The sequence below is a fragment of the Myxine glutinosa genome, chromosome 8 (genome assembly GCF_964187855.1).
Source record: "Myxine glutinosa chromosome 8, kmMyxGlut1.1, whole genome shotgun sequence".
Lineage (NCBI taxonomy): Eukaryota > Metazoa > Chordata > Myxini > Myxiniformes > Myxinidae > Myxine > Myxine glutinosa.
In genome coordinates, this window is record NC_136268.1 from 98,218,088 (window position 1) to 98,230,120 (window position 12,033).

The 12,033-nt window shown below is 41.4% G+C and overlaps 1 protein-coding gene across 1 annotated transcript in view; it reads right to left on the minus strand.

Moving 5' to 3' along the window:
• The window catches only part of CYP21A2 (cytochrome P450 family 21 subfamily A member 2), a 58,827-nt gene that overhangs the window by 24,608 nt on the left and 22,186 nt on the right, over nucleotides 1–12,033 (minus strand). Inside the window, exon 7 of the mRNA XM_068124912.2 lies at nucleotides 5,224–5,421. Within this exon, the coding sequence (XP_067981013.1) occupies nucleotides 5,224–5,421 (198 nt within the window). The remainder of the gene's footprint in view (nucleotides 1–5,223; nucleotides 5,422–12,033) is intronic.

The window sequence follows — 12,033 nt, forward strand, 5'->3', positions numbered from 1 at the left end:
CAGATCATCCAGGGTAGGGACCACGAAGACCCTTAATACTGATAAAAACTCTTAAGACCCTGAAGACCCCTAAAACATCTCAAGTCCCTTTAGACACCTAAGTCCCTTTATGACACTTCAGACCCCGACGACATTTTTGACCCTTAAGACCCCCTAATACTCTTTAAGATCTCTAAGAACCTTAGACCCCCAATAACCTATAGAGATCCCATTACACCCTTTATAACCTTTAGACCTCTTCGACCCCAACACTTTATACACTTTGAAGTGTGTAGACCATTATGGCTGACAGGATGGCCTAGATGTATGCACACTCCCCTCTAATTAAGCCGTCCGGCTCGGGTTCGAATCCCGACCCAGCTATAAACTGTCAGTGCGGTGTTTCACAGGTGATTCATCAGTGTGTGCTGTCCCTTGGATGGAGGTTAAAAGGGCACACATCAGTTAAACGGGTCTGCCAGAATTCGTTAGTAGGCGTTAAAGATCCCATGGTGTGCTTTGCGAAGAGGAGGTGAGCTCGACTTAGCATGCAAAAAAAATAAATTAAATAAAAAGTTCCACAGGCGGGAAAAAGAGGGTTAAATGATGTTTGTAAAATAGAAAGATTTTAAATTCATGCTCCAATGATGCAAAATACAGGCGAATAAAGGGAAGACTAGAACGCCACTCAGTCGAGCGCATACTCCCGCCGTGGGTCAAGTTGGAATAGTACGATTTCACAAAAGTTTGAGGGAGTAGTTCAGTGACAAGACAAGACAACACAAGACAGACACTGCACAGATATATATTTAGAATATATATCAGAAGATAATGTTTAAAAAAAACAAGGCAATTTCACTTACATTTTCGGATTCAGCGTTCAATTCTATATGTGTGAGTGTATTTTGAGGCATGTGTGACTTCAAATAAAATTGTAAGCAAGAAAAACGTTCGTTTCATTCCTTAGGGATACAACATGTAAAACTGGCCCAAACGTCAAAACAAAACGCGCTCATTTAAGTCGTACAAGCTAATGCGACCACTCATTCTTCTGGGAAGAATCCCGTGCACATACTGGTCACGCTTATAAGTCACCTAAGTCTTTATAAGTTCATGAAATACTGACACCGCGATTGACATTCGCTGAGGTAAATATTGATATCTCTTCTGAGGTAAAAATAAAATAAAAAATAAAACAGTTTTAAAGCTTTATACGTATCAAACGATACATTTTATGAAACGGGGAAATCGAATACACATTTTCGTGGTTTTAAAATTACAGAATATGTCTTTATTATTTTAAATAAAAAAAAACTTGAAGACGACGCTGCTAACAAAATACACCGCTCTAACGCATAACCACGAGTTTAAACTACATTTACTACAAATATGAAAACTATTTTCATATCACAATGTTAAATATAGAATATATAGAAGATAATGTAAAAAAAAAATGAGCCCTATCTTCCAATGGTAAACAATCCTTCAAAAAATTCCTGGATCTGGAATAATATCCTGAGCTTCACCAAAACTAATCAATTCTTCCTTATCCCAAGGGCAATCATCCCACCAACTTTCATCCAAATCCGTTCAAAACTTTTCCAGATATCTTGTTCACAAACACACGAACATACGAACACACATACACACGGACACGATCGAATGCAATACCCCCTGGCGGGAGTAATGATGCAAAATACAGGCGAATAAAGGGAAGAAAATGTTGGGGTCTGGCAATCAAAGGTCCAAAAAAAAATCCTGACGTTCCCTTCCTCCAACTGAGAAAAAGCAGATTGTGCAAGCTCGCTGTGAATGTGAGTTTGTTGGAATAGAGATGGAAAGCCATTTTGTTTTTTGTGCAGAAGTTTTGTCTGCAAGTCTGAAGAATCAAAACAAATTCGTACACAAAAGTCAGAAAGGAAAGCACAACTTTCTTTCGAAATTCCCTACTGGATATGAATTGAAGAACTGAAAATTGCTCAACTCGAAGCAGTCTTTCTGCTAAAGGAAAGTTCAAGACTGAATCAACATCTGACAGTTGTATTTTTAAATGGGACATTGATCAGCAAGAACATCTGCTGACTTTTGGATCATGAAAAAAAAGATTCCCCAAAGAAGATTTAATCTGCAGACGTTTCTTTGTTGCTGGAATGACTCGCTGCTCCAGACTTGTGCTGAAGATTCCTCAACTTGTCAAATAATTAAAGGTGAGTCCCGCGACTGTCAGCCGCAGAATTGAGATGTCACAAAATGATGATGGACCTGAAATTACATCCTTGTGTGAGACGACATTGTGTGCATTGAAATGTCAGAAAGCAAATCTGCACAACGGAATTGCTGATAGGAAACTGGAAGTTCAGCTGGGAATTTCCATTTGACAGTCAAGCGAATTGAATTGCAGTCAAGTGACGGAAAGATGGCCTCAAATTTTCCATTAAATTGTTTTGTAAACTTTTGCTTGTTTTCCTCTAAAATCACCTTTTATGAATAAATGTTTTTTAAATATGAATATTTTCCCTCTTCAATGGCCAATTATTCCCACGTTCTTGTGGGGTTGGCCGGGGGGAGTTTTTTTTTTTGTCCAAGTCTTTCACGAACAGGCTGACAAGGCGTGACACTCGACTAAGTAGTTATGGTAGGAATTTGTAATTTGGCCATGATGTAGGTGATAGCTTTCCTACTCTTCGCGAAGAACACAAACGTCCACCAACTAATTCCGGCCGATGGGACGCCAGTTTAACGTCCATCCGAGGGATGGCACACACATTGATGAATCACTCAACCTGTGAAACACCAGGATCACAGTTTATAGCTGGGACAGGATTTAAACCCGACTAGACAGCTCAGAAACGAATGTGCATACCTCTAGGGCCGAGGCCATCTTACCAGCTCAATATCATTCTTGATTGTATTATTTAAATAAATGTTTCTTACGATTTCTGCAGTCACTCACTACCCACCTTCACTCATTCGTTCCCCTTTTTCATCCTTTGCAACCAACTTCCTCAGTCTCTTTAATGTAATTCTCCCTTTGAGGGATTCTCCCTACTCCCCCCAAGCCCTCGCCCTCCCACAGATCTCCCAATGTCCCTGTTCTCTGCTGTTATACTTGTGTGCTTCCCTCTCTCTCCCCATCTTGTCTCCCGCTCCCTTTATTGTTTGTTTTGTGTGTCCTTGTTTTTTTGTGATTGATGTTAGCTCTTACACGAGCCTCGATCTGGTATACAAAAAAAAAAAATCCCCCATCCTCAACCTGATCTTCTGTAACCCCATTAACCCTCTCTAAGCCCACCTCTTTTTCAGACTTTCTAGTTTTCCTTCCATTTATGTGATTGAGAGATTGCAGCTATTCCCATCTTGTTTACCCTGTGTCCTCCTCTTGCCCCCATTCTTCCCCACATCTCTTATTTCTCTAAGTATTCCTCTATTTTGTCCCTCAACCATGCTTTTTTATGTGTGTCACCTCTCTTTTACTGTTGTTTTTGTTCTGTCACGTCCTGATTCGTTCCGCGTTCTAGCTCCATGAAGGCAAGTGTGACCACAGTCATAAGCTGTCAACCTGTTTTCATGATCTGCAGATGACAGTTGGTTTATGTGGTTTCATGCGCAGGTCTTCTTTCACTGTGTGACATAACGATGAATATGAAACACTCAACTCTGCAGAACGGTTCTGTAATGATTTTTTTTTCCGGATATCTAATGACGGATGTTTCAATGTTTTTAATTCCCAAATCACGAATTTTTGATCGCCCGCTGTGCTTATGTCGAGAACACTTCCAGTCTGAAATTCCTTTTTTTCCCCAAAGATGAAGAAATCTTCATCTTTGATTTTTATTTTGACGGTGCTGGCTTTTCAAAATGCTCCTCGAAGTCTTATTGCTCCTGTTTCATTGGCTTGTTTGTGTTCCTCCTCGCGTACTGCTGCCAGCCTCTCTTCAACTGTAAATGGACTGGTGTCTGCCATCTTGGTTTAATGTATTGTTTGTACTAGCAACGGTACCCGCCCTATGGGCAGGGCTTCAATTGGGAGGCCCAAATAAAAAGGAAAAATATCAGAAATTGAAGGTTTTTTGTATTTTTAACGATTTATATAAACATCCGTTAAATCATATCACACGCAATTCATCAAAATCTAAACAGTATTTGTAGAATTTCAATAAAAGCCACATCACTGTTCATATCGGTAAATATTATTCCATCGTGTTTGGAAAAACTTGAAAATTGGAAAATTGGAAAAATTTGAAATTGGAAAAATTGGAAAATTGGAAAAAAAAATTGGAAAAACAATATAGCCATTTTACTCCAGGGGGTCCCAGGATTACCCACCCAAAATTTCATTGCGATCGGTTCAGCCGTTTTTGCGGTACCTGGGAACGGACAGATGGATGGACAGACATTTGGTGAATTATAGTAAGATTATCTGAAGGAAAAAAAAACCCATTATAAATACATGGTATAAACAAATCTTGTATAAGCAGCTAAAACCGTGTCCTGGGACTTATGACTCACCCTGTAGAAGATTTTTCGAAAGTATGTTGCACATGATATCTCACAGGTACTCACTTTGTAGTGGGATTTAAAACCCAAGTTCCAATCCTAGAGCCAAGTTGTTTGGTTGCAATCCTATTATATGTTTGGTGGGCCAAGATGGTGAAGAGCTTGTAGGATCTTTGTTTACCACTGCAATTCCTAACAAGCAATCATTGCTCCTGGGAGTATGGATAACTAAAATGCTGCTCTACAAGCAAAAAGGCCTGTTGTAAACAGGAAACAAATGTTTTATACTTACCGTATGTTTCCAGCTGTAAAACAGTTGTGATTATTACCTCCGCTATCAAAGGTGGACGGAGGTTATGTTTTCACCCATGTCTGTCTGTTTGTCTGTGAGCAGGATATCTCAAAAAGTTATGGATATATTTGGACGAAACTTGTTGACAGGTTGGGTGTGTGATTGGGACAAAATGGATCGATTTTGGTGAAGATCCAAATGCAGGTCAGGATTTGAGAATTGTTTTAATTTTTTAAGTGATTCTTCACCATTCAGAGATGAGACCAAAAACTATATATATCAAGATATCTCAAGAAGTTGTGGACGAGTTGTCACAAAACTAGGTGGATGAGTTTGTTAGATGACAAGAACGAGCTGGTTAGATTTTATTAAGGTCCGGATGCAGACTGTAAAACACTGTAAAAAATGTTTTTGTATAGTGCAGTGTGATACTTTCCTCCAAGGATCATTCTCACCTCTGGAAAGTGGACCAGGAAAGCAATGGTCCAGGCCAGTACAGTTGCAGTAGTTTCTGAGCCTCCAATGAAGAGATCAACAATGGCCATGTGGATGTGTTCTTCCATCATCTTATCACCCCCATCCTCTGTCTCTTTTTGTTCCTCCAGTTTACACAACAGGGCTGCAGTAATATCTGTTTCTCGTTCCTTTTTTAACTGAAAGAACAAGAAAAAAAACCTTTTTTAACTGCAAGAACAAGCAAAGACAATATATATGTAATAAAACAGGAGTGTCTGTCCGTCCTAAAACTATTCCCTCAGTCTTTCAGTTTTGGGGCTTCTGTGGAACTTTTTGGGGTCCCTGCGGATGTCCTAAGGCAGGTGGGAGGTTTCATAAATTCCTCAATACAATTATGATTTTGAATTTCGATCGACATGAAGCTGCTCCTGATCCAAAAGGAAACACGATGAGGAAGATTCGCTGGTTTGATAATATCTCAATACAATTGTGATTTTGAGTTTCCACCCAAACGATGGTACATGGTTGCTTTTTTCATTCCATTTTTCATTTCATTTTCATTCCAGAAAAGGAACACCTTTTCTGGAAGTGTTCCAAGTTCGCGGACAAGCCGTTCAGGGAGAGATTTGAGGCGGTCAGGTGCCACGGACCGGAACTTGAAAAATATGAATCGTACAATGGCAAAGAATTGTCCGATCCCAAAGGAATTGCCGAGTTCCTGGGTGCAAGGCTGCGAGGAGGCACCACACTCTACTGCATCCTCCTGATGGTGTGGGGGGTGGAAAAGCAGTCAGCAGCAAGGGACACGTTGTAAGCAATTATACAGCGTCCTCTGATGATCCGGTGTTCTTTCAGGTATTTGCATTTAAGGTGTATAGCAACATAACTGGAAGGAGTGTGACCACTTATGCAGTGGTCGATTCGTGTTCTTCCATATCTCTCTTCAGAGAAGCTCTTGGAGGATCAAGGGGTCCCCAAGAATCCGCAGCCATTGAATTTGAAGACTGCGCACAGATGGGGAAAGCGACAGAGCACCTTGACATAGTTACAAGTCTCAGACCTGAATGGTCAAGGATGTGTCAGTATACCTGGAGTCTACTCGTGGGAGGAAATACCTGTGGGCAGTCAGTGCATTCCTTGAGTCTGTGTGGTCGAGTAACAACCATCTTAAAGAACTTCCCATTCAGCACATGGGTCGAAAGAAGGTTCAGCTATTAGTGGGAAGCGATGCACCCAAAGCACATGTCCAGCTGGAGTGCCTTGGGGGAAATGACGGAGATCCTGTTGCATTCTGAAACGAATGGGGATGGAGCATCCTAGGAGGCACTGGAAGGAGCTGTGGGATAGAGTGCAATTTAATTTTCCACTCGACGTCTACCAGAAAGAAAGATCAGGTCACCAAGCGAACTCCCCAAATCCTCCTCCCCCCCCCCCCCCTCGACGCCACTGCCAGTACAGTCGTGGCCAAAACTATTGGCACCCTTGCCCTTTTTTCAAATAATGCATCATTTCTTCCAGAAAATTGTTGAAATTAAAAAATATTTTGGTATCTACACATGTATTTCTTTGGTTTGCAGTGGTACAAAACAAAAAAAGCTGAAAAGATTACTCAATCTTAGCTTATTCCACACATAAATCCTAAAATAGCCTGGACAATATTATTAGCACCTTTAAGAAGTTGTTAGAAATAATTAGATTTCAAGCAGGTGATTCTCCTTTACTTTGGAATTGAACTCACCTGTGGTGAGATGCGGGTGCCTGCAATATAAAAATCACTCATTCAACCAGTTTGAATAGAGAAAAGGAGTCATTCTGCTGTTTTGTGTCAGTGTACCGCAATGAGCATGGACAAAAGAATGAAAACCAAATAATTGTCTGAGGAGTTCAGACACAAGATTGTAGCCAAGCATGGACAATCTCAAGGCTACAAGTCCATCTCCAGAGACCTTGATGTCCCTGTGTCCACCATACACAATGTTATCAGGAAGTTTAAGGTCAATAGCATTGTAGCCAACCTCCCTGGACGTGGCCGCAAGAGAAGACTTGATCAAATATTGCAGAGAAGGATTGTTCGGAGGGTGGAGAAAGCACCTCGATCAACTGCCAAACAGAATCAAGCTGACCTTCAGACACAAGGTACAACAGTTTCAACTCGCACCATCCGTCGCCAACTCAATAAAAGGGGGTTCTATGGTAGGAGACCCAGGAGGACCCCACTGCTGAGAGAGAAACATAAGAAAGCCTGATTTGAGTTTGCCAAAGCACACCTGAACAAGCCAAAATCCTTTTGAGAGAATGCCCTATGGACAGATGAGACCAAATTAGAGCTTTTTTGTAAAGCACATCAGCTCTATGTTTACTGAAAACAAAATGAAGCTTTCAAAGAAAAGAACACCTTCCCTACAGTCAAACATGGAGGAGGTTCAGTGATGTTTTTGGGGTTGCTGTGCTGCCTCTGACACTGGATGCCTTGAATGTGTGCATGGCATTATGAAATCAGGAGATTACCAAGACATTTTGGAGCGCAATGTTCAACCCAGTGTCAGAAAGCTGGGTTTCCATCGAAGGTCATGGGTCTTGCAGCAGGGCAAAGACATCAAACACACAATATTTTTGGCCAAGACTGTAGCTAGAGTTGCTTGAGTGAGACAGAAAGTAAGACCAGCAACCCTAACACGGAGAGTGCAAGATGGTTCCGGGCACCACTTTAATGCTCCTAAGTACAAACGGTAGTACTACCCTGAGCGGTTGCTGTCTACAACCTACTACCTAAAAAACCGGTCCAACTGGATGGGTGTTTTTTTAGGAGACATCATATCCTTACTGGATGGCCATTGGCTCCCTAAGGGAGCTCGTCTGCCCTTTAACAGGTGTTGTTTTTAGTCCTGCAGGACGTTACAGTCACCCTCCCCACTGGCAAGCCAGTCAATGTTGTCGGTTTGGTCGCCGACTACCCAACCATGAGGCAGGTAGCACTGGGTTACATGTTACCAGTGGCAGTCAAGAGACTGGCCTGACAAGAATGTCGTTAACCAGTGCTGTGCACTCTATCCCATTGGAGTGCTTGCTTGAGTGCTTTGAATCAAGCAAGCCGATTGGCAAGCAATAAGCAAGCTGGTTGCTAACGGAACACACACTAGTCGTGTGTGTGTGTGTGTGTGTGTGTGTGTGTGTGTGTGTGTGTGTGTGTGTGTGTGTGTGTGTGTGTGTGTGTGTGTGTGTGTGTGTGTGTGTGTGTGCATATGCCTCTTTATTCTAAATGGTTTCTGCTGTCATAGAATAATACATATGATACTGTTGGAAAGCGAAAAATCGAGGTACTTGGAGCAAAATGAGTGTCCGTTTAATCATGAACAATCCTGTTTTAAAAGCCCGTCTTTCTGTGGTTGAAGAAGAAGACTGGAATGGAAGCATAATCCAGCATTTCCAACAGTAAGATGTATTATTCCACAACAGCAGGAATCATTTGGAAGGACACATAAGGAGCACACAAAATTATATATAGTAATAGTTCTTGAAACAAAAAATATGCCGGTACACAGAAGAAGCACACAAACAACAATAACAACCATAGCCACCATGAAAACAGCAACAACTATGAGTTATAAAAGATCTTTTTCCACTTGTTTCACTTCATTTTACATCCTCATTGGAGTCGAGGCCATGGAAACCGAGCCTTTCAAGATCATTGGAATCTCTCGTGCGAAGCTGAGTCTGTGGGCCTATCACTTCGCCATCCCCAACAAGTTGTCTCTGTCTTCTTCCACCTCATTTCTGGTCTTGCACTCTCTGCCCTCTCCTTGCTCTGTCCCCTGCACCCCACCCCCAAGTATCTTATGGACGCACGCAGTCTGGTCCACCAGCAACCCGCTCCAAGCAAAACTGTCTAAATCCATAACCACTGCTCACCCCACTCATTTATTCCTCTGTTTTGGTTTTCCCACCAGTTTCCCCAGTTTTCCCACCTGTAGAAGTCTGTTCACCACCATCTCAGGTCATCCCCCATCCAATGCCATGATCTTTTCTACACCCGTTAAACCACCCCCAGCCCTCTCAAATTTTTGCCTATGTATCCATTTTGCCTATCCCTTGCATTTTCCCTTAGCCCTCATCGTTACCTGCATCCCCTGTTTGTCCGTCTCCGTTTACTTTCTCCCTCCACTCTGCTTTTGGTGTTTTCCCTGTCTCCTGCTGTTCACTTTGTTATGTTGTGTCCTGATCTGTTCTGTGTCCTAACTCTTTCATGAGCTTAGACCTTGAATATATAAAAATCATGAGATTCACAAATTGACAAGCAATTGTTTGTGAAGGACAACACGCTGTATTTTGATTAAACCTGTCAGCGAGGCGTTGGGTAGGCAAGCCTAGCCTGTTTCTGTATGAATTGCCTTTCTGATGTTCTGGAAAACCTTCTCTTCCTGTTTGCAGATGACTCCACTTTGTGTCAAACAGTACTCAATCCCTCTACTAAGTAGACAGCAGTTGCATCTCTCTCTGCTGAGCTGGAAATGATTGTACACTGGTCTGCTAAATTGAACATGCTCTTCAATCCTGTAAAACATCACTCTCACCTATCGTTCTGGAAGGCTCATGAAATGAACCCATCTATATATTTCCTTGCTCATCCATGGGAAGAGGTTCAGTCTCTTGAACCTTTGGGCCTCACCATCAGCCATGACCTTTCCTGGGATGACAACAAAGCAAAGCTGACCTCAAAAGCCAGCCATAGACTAGGCATCTTCCATTGATCCAAAACTTTCCTTGGAAAATCAGAGCTGCTCACAGTCTCCAAGGCCTTTGTCCATAGCTCGATGGAGTGCTGCTCTTCACTATGGACTGGCATCCCAGCATCACATCTATGTCTCCTGGATACTGTGGAGTCTGCAGCTTTTAAATTATTGGAAACTCTCCTCATGAAGCTGAATCACAGATTTTGTTGCTCTCACATCGCAGGCAGGTCGGTGGTCTCTTTTCTCTTTTGTCTATTTTCAGATATTCCTCTCTCTGCTGAAGTCCTCTGTTCGTCCCCAATATACTTCAGGATAGGATGCACACGTTCTCCCAGTAACACCCTCCTGGATAAACTAACAAAATCCTGGCCTACTGCACATCTCAACTCTTCCTTTTTTTCCCCGTTGCTTCTGCCACCAATGGAGCCACATTCCATTAGGCATTCTGTGTCACTCTCCGGTCCAGGGCTTCAAGCAAGCAGTGCACCATCAATCATCTCTTGTCATCCCCAATTCTGCACTATGGTCTTCATTACCCCATTAACCTTTATGAACCCAAACATTTTTTTCTTGCTCGTTTTAGTGTTTCCTACCCTCCTCCCTTCCCACTTGTGCTGTTTCTTCATGCCCTTGATGTTTCTTACAATATCAGTTCTACGTTGTTTTTATGAGCCTTGCTGCTGTAAAGGGAAAATGGTTTGGTTAATTATTTTTCAAACCTACAATGTGGTTAAACCATTGCAGTGCATTGTAAACACGATAAAATGGTCTATAATCAGGATGAGATACCATTTCCCACAATTGTTGAGTTAAACCTGGTAGTGATATTTTTTACTCAAAACAAATTTTGAAATTGAGATTAGCACATCAAAAGAAAACATTTTGAAGGTTACATTCATCTTTTGTTTGACATCTTTACCTCCACCACCAAAGGTGGATGGAGGTTATGTTTTCACCTCTGTCTGTCTGTGTATTTGTTAAATGGCAAACAAAAATTTTTTTGGACAAGTATCAAGTATGTTGATCACTCCGGTTTGTGTGTGTGTGTTTGTTTGTCTGTCCGCTCACTTATACTTGCCTACAAGTCACAATTTTAAACCGATCTTCACGAAACTTCACCAAATGGTAGAGTTTGTGGTCCGACAAAATCCTATATATTTTTGAGGCCAAAAGGTCCTGGGATGATGGGGTTACAACAACATAATGAATAATAAGTTATCTCTCTGCTGAAGTCCGCTGTTCCAGATTCCAGTTCCATAGGCCAGATTTCTAAAATCCTCAATTTTCATACGATTGACTTGAAATTTGAATAGGATTTTCACATCAGCTAACTGAATTCAATCAACATCTATTTTAGAGATCAATATAGGCCAAAAGGTCAACATAGGCCAAGGGTCAACCACTTCTCCCAAATTTCTAAAATCCTCAATTTTCATCCGATTGACTTGAAATCCGAATAGGATTTTCATATCTTACTGAAACCAACCACCAACTATTTTTGAGGTCAACATAGGCCAAAAGATCAACATAAGCCAAGTTTCTAAAATTGTCAATTTTCATCCGATTAACTTAAAATTTGAGGACGGTTTGCATATCTGGTCACTGTGTTCAACTCCCAACTATTTGTTGAGGTCAACATCGGCCAAAAGGTCAACATAGGCCAGATTTCTAAAACCCTCAATTATTATCCGATTGAGTTGAAATTTGAATAGGATTTTCATATCGGCTAACTGAATTCAATCACCAACTATTTTTGAGATCAAAAATAGGCCAAAAGGTCAACATAGGCAATAGGTCAACCACATTTCTCTAATTTCTAAAATCCTCAATTTTCATCCGATTGACTTGAAATCTGAATCGGATTTGCATATCGGCTTACTGAAACCAACCACCAACTATTTTTGAGGTCAACATAGGTCAAAAGGTCAACATAGACCAGATTTCTAAAATTGTCAATTTTCATCGGATTAACTTAATTTGAAGACAATTTGCATATCAGGTCACTAAATTCAACCACCAATTATTTGTGAGGTCAAAAGGATGCTCTACCGAGTGCCATTCTACTTTGTTACCTCCGCC